The sequence below is a fragment of the Camelus ferus genome, chromosome 16, assembly GCF_009834535.1.
Source record: "Camelus ferus isolate YT-003-E chromosome 16, BCGSAC_Cfer_1.0, whole genome shotgun sequence".
NCBI lineage: Eukaryota > Metazoa > Chordata > Mammalia > Artiodactyla > Camelidae > Camelus > Camelus ferus.
This window is the reverse complement of record NC_045711.1, coordinates 6160672-6181220: the sequence shown is the minus strand read 5'-3', so window position 1 is coordinate 6181220 and position 20549 is coordinate 6160672. Positions and strand designations below refer to the sequence as shown.

The 20549-nt window shown below is 37.6% G+C and overlaps 1 protein-coding gene across 3 annotated transcripts; it reads right to left on the bottom strand.

The window, feature by feature from the left end:
- Positions 1 to 603: 603 nt before the first annotated feature.
- Positions 604 to 4652, bottom strand: SRSF1 (serine and arginine rich splicing factor 1). 3 transcript variants are annotated; one of them, XR_004326615.1, is made up of 5 exons: positions 4066 to 4651; positions 3466 to 3650; positions 2930 to 3102; positions 2042 to 2160; positions 604 to 1125 (listed from the first exon to the last, which is right to left on the bottom strand). XR_004326615.1 is itself a non-coding variant. In XM_032498433.1 (4 exons), the coding sequence occupies exons 1-4, from the start codon at positions 4257 to 4259 to the stop codon at positions 2122 to 2124; spliced, it is 591 nt and encodes a 196-aa protein (XP_032354324.1). In that variant the 5' UTR covers positions 4260 to 4652; the 3' UTR covers positions 604 to 2121. The 3 variants fall into 3 exon arrangements, 2 of the variants coding, with proteins under 2 accessions (XP_032354324.1, XP_006181468.1); XM_032498433.1 differs by having other exon boundaries at positions 604 to 2160; positions 4066 to 4652; XM_006181406.3 differs by having other exon boundaries at positions 604 to 2721; positions 4066 to 4635.
- Between the last annotated feature and the right edge of the window lie 15897 nt (positions 4653 to 20549).

Here is a 20549-nt window from a genome sequence, read left to right as displayed (position 1 = left end):
TTCTGCACACAGAATTTTATGGTTGAGAATTTTCCAAGGCAAAATTCTAAAGAATGCCATTTTTTATTAGCTATGATTCACTCAAATAAGCAGTTAATCTTCTAGTGTGCTATTCATATATTGAAAAGAAAATAATTTATGTTAATTCTAATCTGCACTGAACTTTTGATACTTACCAACTTTTGATATGGGTTTCATTGAGAATCTCAAAGGCTATCTCCAACATAAATTTACTAGTCATCACCCAAATTTTCACAAGCCTATACTGCCTAGATGATCACCAAAAATAAGCAGCATCTATAAACTTTTAATCAGTTTTTAATCAAACTATTGGAAGCATTATCATTCAGACTAAATTGCTCCCTCATTTACCGTATTACACACACAACTGCCTTACTCTCACCTTTTCTCATCTTTCCCTGAAGATTTTTTATAATTAACAATAAGACATGGCTAATACCATTTATTAGAAATTACCTCTTAAGAACCTTTAATTTACTAACACATAAACACAAGAGACAGAATCTTACCAACTTAAAGTATTAACTGAGACTAGTCACCCAGTAAAAAAAATCTTACAAGAGGAAAAAGGACAACCATGCATAGTTTTTTAAAAAATGTTTATTTTTTTTTCAAAGAAAAACGGCAATAGCCAATTGGAAACCTACTTATTCTTCAACTCCAATTTTGTTTTCTTTAAATTTAGAAGTGACTTACTGATTTACTATTTTAAACAAACCCCCCCTTTCCCCTTTAAATGTTTACCATCTACTCGTGCTGAATCCTTCCAAGGAGATTGCTCCAGCGTATATCTCCAGGTCCTCGCTTTGCTCCTTTTACCAAAAAATGCAAAACAAATTCCATCGTGCATCTTAAGGGCTCCAATCGTCAAAAATAGGAAAAAAAAAAATCTTTGGAATAGCCAATTAAGTTGAATAAAAAAAAAAAAGAAATCCACACGAATGCGGTTTGGTTGGGGCAGGAATCCACTCCTATGTTCCTGGTAATCTGATCCCGCTCCATGAATCCTTGTAATTCATCCTCCCTATCCTATCCACATTATGATTTGAATCCAATGATCCAGCTCCAAGGATTGGGATCCAGTGAGCCCTCTCCAATCCAAACCTTTATAACCAGCAAAACCAAAAAAGAGGAGGCAAAATGTTAGATACTGTAATCAAAAAAGGTTTCTGGGGAATGATGAGTTATGTCTGTCATCAGTTTAACAGATGTACATCAATAACTATCAAATTCCCCAAAACAAGTTTCTGAATGGTGTTCAGATAAATTTTAGAAACTTAATCATCATAGAGACTAATTGGAAGAAGCATTTTATATTTACAGTTCAACTGATAATGCCAACACTTGTTACTGTACAGCGTATTACAGGTTTTGTGGTTGCAAAAAGTTATGTAGTTGAAAAGTTTACTGGTATTGCTACCCACCTAAGTCTAAACTAAATCTAATGCTCCCATTTGCAATTTAATCCGTAAATTAAAGTGTTTTAAACATATGAATCAATTATGAATATTAGTTTAAAGGGGAAGGTGAGACTTAAAAGTATTCCCAACTAGATTATCTACACCAATACGTTGGAATTCTATATTCTGCTTTCATTTTGTCTTAAAAAAAATGAAGTAGCAACGCTATATCAGTCACACAGAGGACATGCAGATTTAGCAGTATTGATATTATACTCTATCTGGTTGGAATTAAAGACACCCTGTACCCACATGTACACCAACAGCAGGTCACACATTAACAGTTGTAACTAAGCACTGTGACAAATTAGCCAGTTCTTCCCACATTAGTCCCTATTAAAACAAAAAAGGGAAGGGAGCAAAATTGTTACAAAATGGGCAATGTAATTTTGCCACAATTGCCAAGGTTTAAAGAGCAAAGCAATTGTAGCTAAAGATAACTGCATAAGACGTTTGCAAGTGTTTTAAGGTAGATGTATATAATTACTTTTAACCCTTGCTTTTTAGTATAAGGTCAATACTGCCAATTTCATCTGTGACAATAGCACTTGGAGTCATACCATTGCCTCCATTATTGATCTGATCCTCCTCAATCCTCCTTTTGACAATCCTAAAATGATTGAAATGTGCTCCACAATCCTTAATCCAAAGCATTCTTAATCCATCTCTTCAGATATGTCTACAGAAAGACACATGAAAAGCAAGATAAACATAAGAACTTCCCCAGGTAAGATAATCACAAACACCCCACATCCCAGATTCACACAAACCAGAGCAGAATAGACATTTACACAATATCACAGTCTGAAGAGCATGGAACGTTAACTAAATTTAAACAATCCTGTCTATGACATCACTTAAAATACAATTTATCAGACATGAGGGGAATGTAGATGTTAGGAGCAAGGGGATATTACACAAGAATGCAATTCAACACTTTAGCCCATTCTGAACAAAACAGTTTGAATTAAAAAATTAAAAGATTGTACTGAGTAAAGGAAAACTGTATACAACATGGGTTCTACAAAAAGTGTCACCAATCATCTTATGTACGAGAGCGAGATCTGCTATGACGGGGAGAATAGCGTGGTGATCCTCTGCTTCTCCTTGGGGAATAACTGCGACTCCTGCTGTTGCTTCTGCTACGGCTTCTGCTACGACTACGGCTTCGAGATCGAGATCTTCCATAACTTGGACTTCTGGGCCCATCAACTTTAACCCGGATGTAGGCAGTTTCTCCCTATTGAATAGACAGAACTTTCGATTGAAAGATCTAAGCTTTCACCTGTCTTCAGGCATGCTGAATGAATACAATGTAGCTAAAATCAGAAATCTGGCACTTTACTGGGTTTATTTGGACACTCTTGCCTGAATCTTACCTTCAAATTCCACTGTTAAGACCACTGTATCCAATTCTGGCCAAAGAAAAGAATAATTGTATAACCTACCTCATGAGATCTAAACTTAGTGTTATCCAGTTTTCGAACTGCATAGGTCATATCTTCTTTCCGTACAAACTCCACGACACCAGTGCCATCTCGGTAAACATCAGCATAACATACATCACCTGCTTCACGCATGTGATCCTTCAAATCCTGCCAGCTTCCACTTGGAGGCAGTCCTGAAAAAGTGATTTTTTTCCAATACCGATTACCCTAAATTTCTCATTATACTTAAAATCTACTTTAGAACAAACGTTACTTTAAAATTAACGATTATATTTAACATCCTGGGTTAAAGAGCTGTTAAAAGATTCCGGAATGAAAAGCCCAAAATTATTTGTAAAGGACATTCTAGGTACTGCAACCTAATCTGCTAAATCTCAATGCAGTAATCCTTGCTTACTAAATTCACCCAAAGAATTGAAGTAATCTGAGACTTGGCATAAAAACTCGCATTTGTCAAACTGGTCGTGCAAGGAAAACTTTTGCAGAAAGTGGCTTTCTGCCCTTTTTCATCAATCCGCACTTAACAGTCAACTCACCAGAGACAACCACTCTGTTTTCAGAACGCCTGGATGGGGGGCCATAGCGGCCTCGAGGAGCCCCGCCACCTCCACCCCCGCCGCCGCCTCGGCCTGTACCACGGCCACTTCGAGGAAACTCCACCCGCAGACGGTATCCATCGTAATCATAGCCGTCGCGACCATACACAGCGTCTTCCGCGTCTCTGCGTGATCACAGAAGACAGAGGTAAGAAAAGAGGACCGGGAGGGGAGGCTAACCCCGTCGGGAACTAGCGGCCCCCTGCACATGCGCACCCGGGGCGGAGAGCCCACATGCGCTGCATAATAGGAATGGCCCCTCCCCCACCCATAAGCACGCCAGGCTCCCGACCACTACACCAGCCCTCAGCGCCTCAGTTTCCCGCTCCGGGCCTGCGAGTAGGCTCTGGGGACGTCCGTGGGGCCCAGCCACCATAGAAGGCACACCGACTCAGCTCCTTACTCGACTCCTTCACAGGCGGTATCGTCTTGCCCCCGACCTAAGCAGCCTATCTCCCCATTCTCTACGTGAAGGCCTTGGAGCCTTCCCCAGCTACTTCAACCTATTTCCTCAAGGCCGCGAGCCCTGGGCCGCCTCACCGCGGGTCCTCGAACTCAACGAAGGCGAAGGGCGGTCCTCCGCGGCGATTCTTCAGATCGATGTCGCGAATAGCACCGTATTTGTAGAACACGTCCTCAATGTCCTTGGTTCGGATGTCTGGAGGTAAGTTACCCACGTAGATGCGGCAATCGTTGTTCCCTGCCGGGCCACGAATCACACCACCTCCCGACATGGCGGCGACGAAAAGCGCGGACTCGAGAACAGGCCTTCCCACCAAGCCTAGCGAACAGCAGAGCGAGTCCGCAGCGACACCACGTCTCCCGCGGCCCCTCCAAAATGGCGCCTTTATCAGCTCGGCGCACGGATATGGGGGGAGGGAGGAAGAGAAGCGGGAGGAAGCAGCTATCCGACCTCACTACGCACGCGCAAGAGCGTAACGGGTGCTGCGAAAGGTACGCTTACGCACGCGCGACGTCACCCTCCGCGCGAAGGGAAAAAAAGTTCCCGCGTTTCCGATGTGTCGAGAGGTTTGCTAACGGAGTGACCAGCCGTGTGGTAGGAGTTAAATACAGAGCCGTCTTAAAAGGGGTTATTAACCCCTGTCGAGTCTTTAAAAATAGTCAATTTCCCCAGGAGTGGGTCTCTTAAAGCAACGGCGCCTTGGAAGGATTTGGTGAAACCTAGCCTAAAAGCTTTGTCCCATCATGCTCTGCGGTGTTAACGGCCTTTGGCGGGAAAGACTCCCGGAGGCGGAGTCAAAGGGGGAGGGACCAGGCGGTTGCTCCGGAAACGGGGCGGTCCTCGGAGAGTGCGCCTAGTCCAGGAATTTCGTGGACCGTGGTTCAACGCAGAATAGAGGCGTGACTGTCTGCTCGCCCTATCTCCTGCGAACTGGCCTTGGGCTGCTTAAACAAGTGTCCAGTGTAGGGGAACCCAGCTTAGATTCCTTAGTAAATATTCTACACCAAGTACTGTTCCACCTTCGGTTCGGAACTGAACTTTTGTATGTAGAGCTCAGTTCAACCCTCCTTGTGCTAGTGGCGGCGTTGATTCGTGCTCTCACCGGTTACTGGTAGTACCTGCCAACCAGGACGCAGACCCCCGCTTCTCTTTAATCGCCTGTCGCTAGGCCCAGCGCAGTGGAGAGGTCCAGTGAAGGTCTGCAGAATGAATTGTGCCTGTTATTTCTCCAATCCCTTTAAAAGAACGAGAAAAAGCACGGGCTTCCGTCTGTATTGCAGAGTTCTGAAATTCCTTCCCTTTTTTTGAACTCACTACCGAGCCTCTCGGGTAATATGAATGAGCACAGTGGATATGTGACCACTGGACACCACAGTTGCTGCTCAGGACTGATCCCGCAAGCATACTGGCCCAGGGAGATAAGAACTTTTTATATTTTTTTCCACAGAGAAATCTGAAATCTGGATTTTTGTGTGAAATGCTGAGAGTTTTAAATGTTAGTGAGGAATTCAAATTAAAAAAAAAGCAAACCCAACCCTGCAGTCATAAATATGGTAAAATAGATCTGCACCGTGAGTTTAAGGATGATTTTCTTCATGTTATGTATTTATTTGCAACAATCCCTCTCCCCAAGGATATGAGGCAGTTTGCAAATATACCATAAAACATTAAAACTGGTTGGAGAAATCAGGGGCAAAATAAGGAGGAAGGATTAAGACGAAGTCATGGATAAGGTTAGCACACAAAATGCATTCAGTAGTAATCTGGTTAGTTCCCAGAGATGGACTGCAGATTTGACTCTGGTCTTCCCAAAAGTCACAGTAAAGAAGGGAAAATAGTATGTACAAAATCCAAAGTACTTTTGAGATTCATGTATATATATGTGATTTAGGAGTAGGGCATGTTTTCATAGTTCTCAAAGTTGATTGAATGTATTTTACAAATGTCTCTCAATAATCCCAATATACAAATTTAATTTACTCCTTGACAGATCCACAGAGGATCTTTGGTAGTCCTTGAAATCTCTGTGATAGTTTCCAAAATTGTGTGTATATGTGCATGTACTTTTTTGTCTATCCTTTGGACAATCCTTCAATGATCCACTTTTAAACTGAGCTTTTAATTTTAAAAAAGAAGACCCTGGTAATTTTTAAAATGAGAAGCTGACCAAAAGGGACTCTTTTGACAAATTTATTCAATTTCTAGCACTGTCCTATTCAGTTAGTAGCAGAAGAGAGAGAGGTTTTTTTTGTTTTTTTTTAACATATTGCAGGCATATCATGTATGGATTTTTTCATTCAGTAGTTACTTATTGAGCACATTTTCTTTCTGTTCTAACTTTTATCCATCCATTTATAATTATTCAGATTCATCTTCTGCCGATTAATATTAAATCATTGATAACTGAAGTGATTTAAACATAGGTGCTTTTAATTTCAAAGCATTTTCATTCCAGAAAAATAAGAAAACCATGAATTTGCTTTGATTTATTTTTGTCGAATTTAATGTAATCATTTGTGATTTTGTTCAGTTCAGAAGAATACAAGGTAGAATTTAATATAGAATGAATAGAACACTCTTGTTTCTCTATTGGCCTCTTTTACTGTACTTAAATGTACCTAGATTGTAGGTTCTGGGGTCTATGACAAGGTCAGGATGTAGCAGGAAAAGTCTGGATGGCTGTTTATCAAGGAGGTCTCCTAAGATGACATTAGTTTAGAGATGATTACGTTTTAGGGTGTGATCGTCTACTGTCACTGCCCCAGAGTTGATTAGCATCCTTTAATCCACCAGGGTGAAAAAGGAGAAAGCAAATGAAGCAAACCACTTGTTCATTTGTTGGGGCAGTGGGGTGAGGCAAGCAAATCATGCCGTTTCTTAGTAAATAAAGAATCAAAACAGTGAGGTGAATCAAATTTTGAGAGATACTTCATTCAGGTCATGGTGAGGCCTAATAAATGGATTTTGTGTCCCTGTTCCCTGAACAGTGCTGGTTAAAGATAGGCTAATCTTGAAAGATTTCTCCAAACAATGTACTAGACAGTTGATTAGATTTCTGCTGGCTGGATTACAACTACTTTGTTTTGCTTCATGAAGTTACAGCCTCACTTTTTTTTTCCCCCTTTATCTAAAGCAAGTGCTTTTTTTTTTTTTTGGTTTGGAGAGGGAAGAGGTAATTAAGTTTGTTTATTTACTTTTTTCAAAGTGTCAGTATTGGGAATTGAACCCAAGACCTTGTACATGCTAAGTGCCTACTTTACCACTGAGCTACACCCTCCTCACCCTGTATCCTTATCTTAATTAGGGCTTTAGAGTGTTTCTAAATCCCTGAGTTACACATTCACAGTTTTATGGATTGCCCCCACAACCAGCTAATTTATTAAGTATGGATTTTACCAGTTTAATTAGAAGAAGCTGGCTTATTTTCAACACTGTTGCTGTTTTTAATAAAGTTATTTCCTCAAAAAGAAACTTTTTAAATGCTTTTGATTCAGTCCAGTAAGTGTAAACTAGTGTCAGCATATACTTTACCCTGGAAATAATTACTTGGGGGAAAAAAAGGGAAAGAAAGAAATTCAAAGAGTTAGTTACTATAAGAATTGAAATCACAAGACCCAGTTTTTCAGTCATTTTCCCAAACACTTTAAATCTCTATACTTGTGGCGATAGTTACCCAACTGTAAATATACTAAAAAAAAAATCATTGAATTTTACAATTAAAGCAAGTGAACTGTATGGTATGTAAATTATAACTCAATAGATTTTTTTTTTTTAAGTGACTGGGGAAAAAAATATCTCGACAGTCAGCAAAATCACTCTAGTTACAATTCCTCTAAAGGCATTATTGGGGCTGGGGCGTGTTCCAGGGTAATTTGCACTGAAATATGGCTTCCCTAATCTGGAAATTCTGTTTTCAGCATTTATGTGTTAATCTGTATTGTTCTTTCTGGAGATAACTTAATTTATTTTTATTAAGTAAAGAGACACAGAGATTAGGAATGCTTGATTCCACTTTGTATAGGAATTACCTCCAGGAACAGTTCACTTGCATAATTCTTTAGTCCCGTGTTCCACTTGTTTTAGTGATTAATATTCTCTGAAAAAGGAAGAAATAATATACTGTATCTTTTTATTTCATTTCTGTCTGTCTCATCTTCCCTAGTTAACTATGTTAAGGACAGATTTCTGCTGTAACTCCCTTTATTACCAGGAAATTCTGTTAAAAGGAATACTATTGACTATTTACTGACTGCTCTTTGAAAAAGGTGGGACGTTAGATGAGCAGAATGTTGTTTCTATGGAAACTCCATCATGTTTCTGTTACTGGGTAGACACAATGGGTACAAGGACTGTTTTTCATTTCACAGTGTAATAATGACGGCCACTTTTCAAGCCCAAATAAATCATCAGTAATAGAGTCTTGATAATCTTGTTTTAAGACTGGCCTCCTTCATTCTTTGATTTCTTTTTGTTTTATTTTTGGCTAATTCTTCCCATCTTTCTTGACACATTATCAATAACAATAGGATGTGATTTAGCCAGAAAACAGCTCTTAAAATGATCTATTACAAAGAGATATATTTTTACCATGTCTCTCTCTTCCTATTAATATTACTCCCCCTCTCCCTCTTTCTGCTTAGTTCTTTTCTCTTAAAAATTAAAACTCCAGTTCATCGTATTGTGCATTTCCTAATTGGAGTAAATGGATGTTTAAAGAATTATATTAAGAATATGGCAGATGTTCTTTACTTGCTAAAGATGCTACCTTTTTTGGCAATTTAATCTTATAGTGTGAGTCCCATATAAGTGTTAGCTATTAGTAGTAGTAATAGTGATGTTATATGTTAATACTTCTGTCAAGTATATTAGAAATAATTTCAATAATTTTTTTATTTGAAGTTTTGAGAGTGTGACTGTTTTTTCCCTTTATTGTTTTAATAGTTAGGTTGGCCGAAAGCTCTCAGAATTACTTGTCTAAATTTGCTTGCAGAGTTGAGTAGTTGCAACCTAGACTACATGGCCCACAAGCCTAGAACATTTCCTGTCCGGCTCTTTATAGAAAAGGTTTGCCAACCTCTGACCAAGAGGGGAAAACCTGCTTTTGTAATTTTTGCTTAAACCTAACTCGGAAACTCAGTTTTGTCATGTTCTCTCTCTCGTAGGTGTTTTCGATGGGGAATATCTTATATTGTCAGTAGTTGTAAACATAAGTAATACACTTTTTCAAGTGATACATTTCTTACACATGCTTCACCAGCCATTACTACAGTCTAATGCTAAGGTACCCTGCCTGTCTGCCCAGCTGAGATGAGGAGGTGCTGCCCTACTCCAATTGGTTGCGTTTTTTTTTTTTTTTTTGGAGTCTAGTAGACTCACAATTGCTCATTGTACAAGTGCAGGTTTCTGCAACCGTTCTTGCATTGAAATAATGTTGCATGCAAAGAGTCCATAACAGGTTTTGTTCTAAGTATCTATTAAAGTTCATTCACTGTGATCTGTAAGTGAAATTTCCAAAATTTATAGATTGTGACCCACAGTTCTGGGAGCCCACCAGATTTCTGGCTGGTACAGGTACCACTATGCTGGCTCCAGAGGACTACTCAGTGTGGATACCTGTGTCGTCTACAGTCTAGACCCATGCCCATGGGTCCTTCCTTATCTGGCTCCCATCTGCCTCCATGTGGTCAGGAGCTACCCTGCTCACCAGCTGCAATTCCTTCCTAGTTAATTTCTATTCTTTGTGAAATCCAGAATCCAGAGGAGAAAAAATTCTTTCCCTTGATTCAGAGTCCCAACAGAACAATTTCATCAGGTCATAAAGGGCCAACATGGATATATTTTCCAACATCTGGATTGTTCACAATTAATACCACATGTGAAACATTCTCACTACATAGTCAAGGTTGAACCTCATCAGCCAAACGTGGTCCTGTACATTTTTCTTTCTCCAGTTCCAGTTCTTCTAGTAAGTGATGAAAACCACATTTGAATATCCTTTATGTGGTCTCCTGGATCTGTTTCTGATATAGTGCAAGTCACAGCTTAAACAAGAACATACGCATCCCCACAAAAACAGCCATATCCATATTAAGATAAATATTTCTATCTATACGTTCCCGATCCCCCATAATAACTTTGCAGTGGTATAGCATGTCTTTGCCAAAAATAATGATTTATATGCCCGAGTAATATATTCAGCTTCTCAGCCTAAAATATCTGCAGTCAGAAAAAAAGCTTTCTTTATAATTTTTCCCAAGGTGAGTAAGTGGGTGTTGCTTTAAATTTGTGCATATGGAGAGCTCCATTATGTAGGCTTCCTAACACAAAAGAAACAGTCTAAAGGATTATTCAGATCTTCCATCTTTATAGATACAATAACTGCTTTCCACCTTAAAATGTGTTTTCCTAGCTTCAACTAAATTCAGGTTTAAAAAAAAATTATAGGCATTTCTGTTAATGTTTTACCAAGTCACAGTTCTAAAACATTTCTTATAAATTCTTAGTTTGCAACAGAACTTATGAACATTTGGGGTTCTAGTTCTAGTTCCCATCTGACAGTGTACTCTTAAAATTCTCTAATTGCTCTTAAGAGAATATATTTCTCTCCAATCAAGGAGACTGTCTCTCAACCTCTGTGACTTTAAAATCCCACCAAAAAGAGCCCCCTTTTACTGTGAGCTGTACAAACAGCTAGACCAAGCTATTTGCCGTCCAGCACAGCCTCCCCCCGACCAGGCTGGCTTATAATTTGGTATCCCTTCAAACTGATATTCTTTAAATTTCTCAACTTACTTATACTTGAATAGAGAGGATATTTAAATGTTTTTCTCTTAATAGAAAAAGTAAAGAACAACAACAAAAAGAATATATTTCTCTGGATGTTTATGTACCAATTTGTATTTAAAGTATTTAAATGCCAAAGCCATCCCTTGACAGACTCACAGTATTCCCTGCAGAGCTTCAAGCATTTTTCAGCCTTTGTCTTAAATAAAAGTAAGTACTTGTTTGGGGATGGTATAAAGTGATAGAAGCTCTCACTAAGCATGATCTGCACCACACCATGTTATTAAAGTGGTTCTCAGAGTTGACACCACTATATTTAGAGATACCTAGACCAAACGACTTCTGTTAGGTAAAGCTTCAATAATAAAATAATCCCAGAAAGCTCAGTGGCTTAACAAATAGCCAGGGTTTACTTCTTTCTTATGTTACTTATTGGCAACCACAGGTTGACAGAGTCATTACTCTATAGATCTTATTCTGGAATCCGGAAATCTGGTGCTGTGGAAAAATGGGCTTTGAACAAGACGGGTATTTGTTTAAATCCCCTATACCATTTACTACCTGTGTGATGGCTTGAATAACTCCCTTAACCTATTTAAGCCTCTGTTTCTTCATCTATAAAATGAAGGGGTGGGGAGTGGTAATAATAATACTTCTAGGATTGTTGTGAAGATTAAATAACCTGCAGAAATCAACTCTGCACAGAGAGGTTTTCTGTAATTACCAGTGGCTCTTATTCAAGCTCTACACCCCTTGGATTTTCAACATTTGTGGTTTGGATGTTGGTCCACTTTACTCCCCTTTAGAAGAAGGAAGAAGTTAAACTCAAGTAAGTCTGTCTTGTGACTAATTTGGTATTGTGGATAGACAGCTTAGTGGAAAAGACAGTTGAAGGTCTTGCCTACATTAAATTTTGTTTGTTTTTGTCTGCTTGTTGGGTTTCTTTTTTTTCTTTTTTCTTTTCTTTTTTTGAGAGAGGAGATATAGCCTATGCTGAAAAAAAAGTTGAGAAATCCCTTCTATGTATCACATAGAGAAACAAAAGTACCCCTGGCCCTGCAGGATGCAGCCTCTTCTGGTCTCCAAATATGTAACTGGAGGAAATATGATGGAGCTCTTCTGCTCTTCTAGGTTTCTGAGGAATGTCTCCCTTGTGGGCTGGATGATAAAAACCTCCTGATCAATGTACTGCTTTTCTTTGTTGCTCAGGGCTTATCTATGTTCTTCTTCTTCTTCTTCTTCTTTTTTTTTTTTTTTTTAAATCAACTAGCTGGGAAAACATCTCAGGTTCTCCCTTGCTAATCTGTTTGGTGGGCTGTGCAGGAGCCTGTTCTTGGGAAAGTACAGACTGGAGTTAAGCAATCTGAATTTGAATCCTGACACCTCCACTTACTAGTTGTATCATCTGGGGCATCTAAATTAATCTTCTTTTGTTCAGTGATTCATCTATTTGTATATTCACTCTCAATCAGAACATTTATGGAGCACTTCCCACTATGCCAGGAACCTAGGTTGGACCTCAGAGGTACAAACATAAGGGAATATAACACCTGTACCGGACAGTGTGCCCTTGGTCTACCATAGTAGCCTACAACTTTCCTGACCACTCATACCATCAGTAAAACTTCTGAGCACAAGCCCTTCATGTATGTACATTTTGATATAGTTTATACATGACTTCTTCACCATTATATTGTACACATAATAAGACATTTGGTTAAAAAATGTATAGTATATGACATACCACCTAGATGCATACTCCCAAGTTTATTTTATTTATTTTTGGGGGGAGGTAATTAGGTTTCTTTCTTTCTTTGTCAGGGTACTGGGGATTGAACCCAGGACCTCATGCATGCTAAGCACACACACTACCACTGAGCTATACCCTCTCCACCTATATACCCAGTTTTAGAGGCTACTGGCCTAGTGGTAAGCTTTTCTGAATTTCACTTTACTCATCATTAAAACTGTGATGATGAACTCTTTTTCATTTCATTCACTTAACTAATTTCACTGAATACTTTGCAGTGTTAGACTCTATCTGAAGGACTAGAGAGTGCTAAATGTCAATTGCGTTTTTTAAAGTCTAAAGGGAGACTCTGTTGGGGGGGATACTATTTATACTTACTTATGTTTTAACTGATATTTAATACAAGTGGCCTTTTGTACTTGCAGGTTCCATATCTGCATATTCAACCAACAATGGATTGAAAATATTTGAAAAAAAAATTCCCTGAAAGTTTCAAACAGCAAAACTTGAATTTTGCTGTGTGTTTGCATAACTATGTACATAGCATTTACATTGTATTAGGTGTTATAAGTGATGAAATGAAGTTATTTCTAGGCAGGAGAAGAAAAATTAAACATAAAATCCTCTCTGCACCTTTGAGCCACCACCCCCTCCCCTTTAGCATACATTGTGCATCTACATTATACATTAACTAGATCCCCTTAGACGACACAGGAATGCCTACTCACCAAAAAAAAAAAAAAAAAAAGCGATTTCCTCCTGGTGCCAGCAAGTTTACTCCTTGGGAGATAACACTTCTTTCTCAGTCCTGTAAGGGATCACAATAACCCACTACTCACCTTGTAGGACTATGCAAGATGTCAATACCTTACGTTGATGTATAAACCTTCGTCTCAAAAACTTAATATAACTGTGCCTTGACCTCTAACAGGTGGAACAGTCCTCAGAGCTTTCTGAAAGACTGTCTAATCCTCAGGTTGGCTTGATTAAAATTTTCCATTTCCTTCTTAGATTGACTACTGAATAATTTTTGTTGACATAGCAACTAGAGATGATTTAATGTATACGGAAGGATGTGTTTAGATTATATGCAAATACTATGCCACTTTATATAAGGAATTTGGGCATCCACAGATTTTGAGATCCACAGGGAGTCCTGGAACCATCCCCCGTGGATACTGGATACTGAGGGATGACTGCATATTAATATTCTTAGGTTTTAAAACCTATTTTTTTAAAACTTAAAAATCTTGATAACTACTAATCTAATCATGTGTTACATAAAGATAAGATCCATTAATTTTACTTATTCTATGATTAATGTTAAATTAATACTTATGTTGGGGGGAGGGTACAGCTCACTGGTAGAGTGCATGCTTAGTGTGCATGAGGTCTTGGGTTCAATCCCCATTACCTCCATTAAAAAAAATAAACCAAACCGCCTCTGCCCAAAATAAAATAAAATTTATGTTTAAAAGATTAAATCCTCATTTAGCATATTCTATAAGTGGTTCATCAAATTTCATTAAACATTTAAATTAATTACACATTTAATGTATCTGATTCTCTCAAACACCTCAATATATATATATATATATTTTTTTTTTTTGCTTTTTTGGGGTGGGGGATAATTAGGGTTTTTAAATAAATTTTTATTTTAATGGAGGTACTGGGGAATTGAACCCAGGACCTCATGCATGCTAAGCATGCACCCTACCACTGAGCTATACCCTCCACCACCCCACCTCAAATTCTTATCATTAGTTCTACATTAGTCAGTCACCTCTAGGTGTGACTCCTAGAGCACTACAAAACTGATCTATCAAGAATGTTGCTTCTGCTACCACAGTCAAGCAAATGGAGATCAGGAGGCCAGAACCTGAAATATTGAGAGAAAAAAACTTCTCAGTGCACTGCCTAGAATGCTCTTCAGGGATCACAGAGCTGGGGTTAGGAAGCTGCAGGAGCCACCACCACCATTGCCTCGTCGCTGGGTTGTACTATTTGGATGCTGATGCTCCTGCTGCAACTGCTTCTCAACACCCAAGAAGCTAGAGACTGGATACTGTCAACCCCAGATTTTACCAGCACTACACACTGCAAAATGTGTGGAAGATGGATCCTGCCACACTTCTGTCTTCTCTCTTTTTTGATCATTGTTGCTCATATGTGTATTGTGATTCTTCTAAGTGAACTGAAGCCTCCATGAGGAAAGATGTCATGATTTCTTTGTATTTTTTCAGCACAGGCACACAGAATTGCTCAGTAAAAACACATTGACGCTTGAGTATTCAATGTATTGATATTTGATACTGTCATTTTGATGCCTTGGTGTTGATTGATTATTCTAATCTCCCATCTCCATCAGCTCAACTTCCACTGTATCAACCATAAGCAAATGAGCATGCACAGTAAGTACTATCGAAGAACCGAATCACTTCCATTGGCAGTTGGTCAGAGACATCCATTGTAGACATTACTGTATCACTATAAAACATCTGCTGATGATAGATGTTTAGTAGTAGTTGCCTACAAAAAGAAAGTTCTACAGTTTGTTGGATTGGGGCACCAGTACACCTAACTTCACGTACACCCAGAGCCCTAGCTGCACAGGTGTGTTGGGAATGGTACCCATGTATAACACTCATGGCCATCAAGCAAATTTAATATAATGGCAAATTTCCTATAAAGAAAAATAACATTACTCACCAACTCAATACCTGTAAAATTCTATTTAGGAAATTAACCAAATTCTCTTCGACTTCAGATAAAATCACAAGTATGAATCAAAACTTTTCAAGCAAAAGCGTAATTCTAGAAGATGTCTGATTTTAAGATTGCAGAGTATGGGCATTTCTGTCCCATTCTTATCTGAAAAACATACAAGTACAGAAATCAGAAATAAAACTCAGTCTTTGATGAAACTGGAAGACATCTTAAGTCATACAGGAAAGTGGAAAAAGTAGAAACTGGAAGTAGAAAGAAGATAAGTGACTTGGCAGATCGGCAGAGTCACAGGAGGGCAAAACTGGGCACCCTAAACTACAAGCTGAATTCCCACATGAAACCCACAAAAGGCTCAGAAACAGGGGTTCCAGGTACCTGAGTGGGTGAGGCTAACACAGGAGAATCTCTGGAAAAGTTCAGTTTGACCAAAAAGGACAGAATTGTAGCCAGCTCTTCCTACAGTGAAATCCTGCCCATATATGGTGCTTTCATTTAACTTTTTAGCACCTTACTCGTAAATATAGATGGTCAGTCAAAGGCTGCTAGACATTTAAGGAAAATGTCTAACAAGAAAGAGAGAGACTAAAGTGAATAAATAGGAAAAAAAGAGTCTGGGCATGTGCATGTGGTGTATATATAAAATAACCATGGAATAAAAAGCACTTTTGAAAATCCAAAATATGATAGTAAAAAACTAAATATTAAAGAAAAAACTAAACAGAAGAGTTAAAAAAATAAAATCAAGAAGACCTCTCAGAAATCAGGACAGAAAAGCAAACAGATGACAATAAGGAGAGAAAGGATAAGAAAAGTAGGGGATTAATTCAAGAAGTTTAAAAGCTACTAAGGAGTGTTCCAAAAAGGCAGAATGGTAAAGAGAATATTATCAAAGAGATACATTTCCAAGAATGAAAGGATATGAATCTACAAATTGATAGAGATCACCAAATGTTCAGCACCATGAACAAAAAGAAGACCCTCACCAAATTATATCATTGTAAAATTTTAGAATACCATAGATAAAGTATTCTCAAAGCATTTAAAGGAAAAAAAAAATAGATCACATACAAACCTCCTCCCCGCTCCCCACCCCAGGTGTTAGAATATCATTAGTAATAACACTGGAAACTAAAACAGTAACAAGCAATAATGGAGCAATTCCTCGATATTTCCTGGTGAAAATTTATTTTCAGTGTTCAGTTCAATACTGAACCAAATTCTCAATCATGAATGTAGCCAAAATTTGCAGGGCTGAATCTTCCATTCACTATTTCTCAGGAAGGTGCTGGAGCATATGTTCCACTAAAAGAAAGAAGTAAACCAAGAAAAAGGGACATTGGATGCATGGAACAAGAGGTTTAGAGAGAGAGAGAGAGAGATAAAGGAAATTTCCAGCATGATGTCAAAGGGTAGAGGCAAGAGGATAATTCTGTAGCTTCCTTAGAAGACAGCTAGTCTAGATTGAATTGGACAATGAAAAAGTGAAGGTGTGGTGTCTCTAGCAGGGGAAAAAGTAACAAATAGATCATTGACAAAAACTGTGTAAAACTTATATTGAAACATTTCAATATTTGGGAGTATTGCAAGATTTAACTCTAAGTTCAAAGTAATGTGCATGAAAAATGAGGTTGGTATATCCATACAATGGAATATTACTCAACATTGAAAAGAAATGAGCTATAAAAAGACATGGATGAATCTTAAATGCATATTGCTAAGTTGACGAAGCCAGTCTGGAAAAAATCTACATCCTATGTGATCCCAATTATAGGATATTCTGGGAAAGACAAAAACTGTAGAGATGGTTAACAGATTAGTGGTTGTCAGGGGCTCAGGATAAGGGGAGTAGAGTAGGTGAAACACATAGGGTATTTTTTAGGGTGGTGAAAATATTCTATATGATACTGTGCATACAAGACACAAAACCCATAGAATTTTGTCAAAAGCCCATGGAATTTTACAGCACAAAGTATCAAGTTTAATGCATACAAGTTTTAAATATCATTGAGGAGTTTTGGGGAACCGAGCATGAAATGCAGAGTGTGACAGAAGAATCTGCTTATGTTGCAAATATATGAAGCACCCTCTGAAGGGGATAGGGGAATAAAGGTCTGATCTAAGTAACTTTGGAAATGAGTGGTGTCTATAAAGCTAAAGGCAAAAAGAACAGTACATAAGCACTGTACACTAGTTGATAAAAAACAAGTTGCTTTCCAGGTTAACAATTTGGAAAGCACTATATGCATATACTGTAACAATTAAGTAAATAGATGCTTGATGGAGGGAGCTAGGTTTTCATTGTTGAAATGAGAGCTTACAGAAAACCCAAGAGCACAGTATAGAAATGGGGCCGGGGTTGGGGGAAGAGTAGCTTTATAGTGGAGAGAGAGCTAGTAAACACTCCCGCAGGCCAAATGATCAAGATTAACTCCCACAGTGATAAGTTATATCACAAGGTCGTACTACATAGGACAGGGAACTATAGTCAATAGCTTGTAATAGCCTATAATATTGATAACATGTACTCGTGGTATGGTGTGATGAGAATGGTTTTCCTCCCCAAAATAAATTACTCCAGTCTAAACATGAAAAAAGCATAAAACAAATCCTAATTGAGGATTATTCCACAAAATATCTGACTAGTAATCCTCAAAACTGTCAAAAGTCATAAAAACAAAGAGAGTTTGGGAAGCCATCAGAACCAATAGGAATCTAAGGAGACAGGATCCTGGAACAGAAAAAGGACGTTAGGGAAAAACTGAGGAAATCTGAATAAAAAATTGACTTTAATTAATCATAACACATCATTATGGACTCATTAACTGTGACAAATATACCTGCTAACATAAGATGTTAGTAATAAGGGAAACGGTATGGAATATATGGACTTCTCTGTTCTATTTTTTTTAATAAGTGTTTTTTTTTTTTTTTAGTTGAATTTTTTCAATTTTTGCTTTTGTTTTGTTTTCTTTGGAGGGGGTAATTAGGTTTTATTTATTTGTTTGTTTGTTTGTTTATTTAAATGGAGGACCTGGGGATTGAACACAGGACCTTGTGCATGTTCAGCATGCAATCTACCACAGAACTATACCTTCCCCTCTTCTATTTTCAATAGTTCTGTAAATCTAAAACTTCTCTAAAATAGAAAAGTTTATTTTAAAACTGAATCAATTATGAATTCCAGAAAAACTAAATAGGCTTACAAGAAATGAAGAAAAATCTTAGTATACTATTGGATCAGCCTTGAATGATATTTACCTAGTCATGATAACTAAAATGTGAATTATGGACCCAAGGAAAAATTGTGATGTAACTATATTTGGAAGTTGGATGGGGGATGTAAATTAAACACTCTTATATCATAATGTCATTATATACCATTTGCAATTGATGAATCAAAAGAGAACAGTATACCATAGAAATATGGAGGTAATTACTAGAAAAGCTAAAAAAAATGGAAAGTGCTCACTACTGGAATTGATGAGGAACTATTATTTTTTGTATAAGCCTTAGATCGTTATTTTACTTTTTAAACTATGTTTAAGAATATAGTTTACATTGCAAAGCATGGAGTACTTTGATAAAAACATTTAAAATGTATCTAATAACATTAAATATTTAAAACTAAAATCACAAATTAGACATTAAATTCTCTAATATGTTGGGTTTTCTAAAACATTTCAAACATCTACCTCATTTACACTTTAATGGGATGGCAAAATCTCTAATTTAAGAGAAGCCAACCAACTAGATTTATTGAGTTGAAGACTCAGGACCATAATACAGTTGAATTTTTAGAAGAAACTTTTGAAACCATGAATATAATTTTACATTTTCAGTGCTTGACATTTTCTTCCACATCTTTAATGAAATATTTAAATCGTATATATTTTGAATAAAATTACGTTTTGTTTTTTAACCCTTTAAATCGGGGGGTGGCAAAACTTTTCTGTAAAGAGCCAGGTAGTATTTTAGGTGAGGTGGGGCCTGTGATCTCTGTTGCAATACTCAGCTCTGCTGTTGTAGTGTAAAAGCTGCCACAGATAATAAGTAAATGGATGGGTGTGATTGTGTGGCAATAAATCTTTACTTACAAAAACTTTGCATGGCAGGCTGAATTTGTACAGCGGGCCATAGTATGCTGACCCTTGCTCTAGATAATTACTATCAATAGAATGTAAATTGTGTGAAAAATCTAGGTTATAACAATATAATTAGTGATTTCGCTGAAACAAAAGCAAGAAAAATGTTCTGTGGAACAAAGATATAATCATTTATTCATTAAATATGTGTTTATTTTATAGTTTATCTAAAATTGCCACACATCAGTAGAACACCCAGAGAGGCAGATAATTATTTTTTGTGACCTTGGATTAGGCAATGGTTTCTTAGATATGACACCAAAAGCACAAGTGGCAAGAAAAAAATAGAAAAATTAGACTCTATCAAAAGTAAAAACATCCGTGCTTCCAAGTACAATATCAAGAAGGTGAAAAAACATACAGAATGGGAGAAAACATTTGCAAATCATTTCTCTGATAAAGGAACTTATACCTAGAATGTATAAAGAACTCTTACCACTCAATAATAAAATGACAAATAATCTAATTAAAAAACAGACAAAGAATCTGAATACACATTTCTCCAAAGAAGATAAATAAATAGCCAATAAGCACCTTAAAAGATGTTCAACATTATTAGCATCAGGGAAATGCAAATTGAAACCACAACGAGATGCCACTTCACACCTAGTAGGGTGGCTATAATCAAAAAGTCAGATAGTAACAAGCACTAGCAAGGATGTGGAGAAATTAGCACCCTCATCTAATGCTAGGAGGAATGTAAAATGGTGCAGCCACTTTGGAAAATGGTCTGGCAGTTCACCACATGGTTAAACTTAGGTTACCGTATGACCAACGCCTCCAGTCCTAGGTATATACTCTAAGACAGAGGAAAACATATGTCCAGACAAAAACTTGTACATGAATGTTTATAGCAGCGTTATTTATAATATCCAAAAGGTAGAGGAACCCAAATGTCCATCAGCTGATAAAAACAAAATGTACACCCATACAGTGGAGTATTATCTGGCAGTAAAAAGAAACAAAATACTAAAACATACGCCAACATGGAAAAACCTTGAAAACATGCTAAGTGAAAAAAGCCAGTCACAAAAGACAACATAATATATAATTCCATTTATATTAAATGTCCAGAATAGACAAAAAAGACAAAGTAGACTGCTGGTTGCCTAGGGTGAGGGTTGGGAGAAAATGGTGGTGGCAGGGGTGTGCCTGCCAG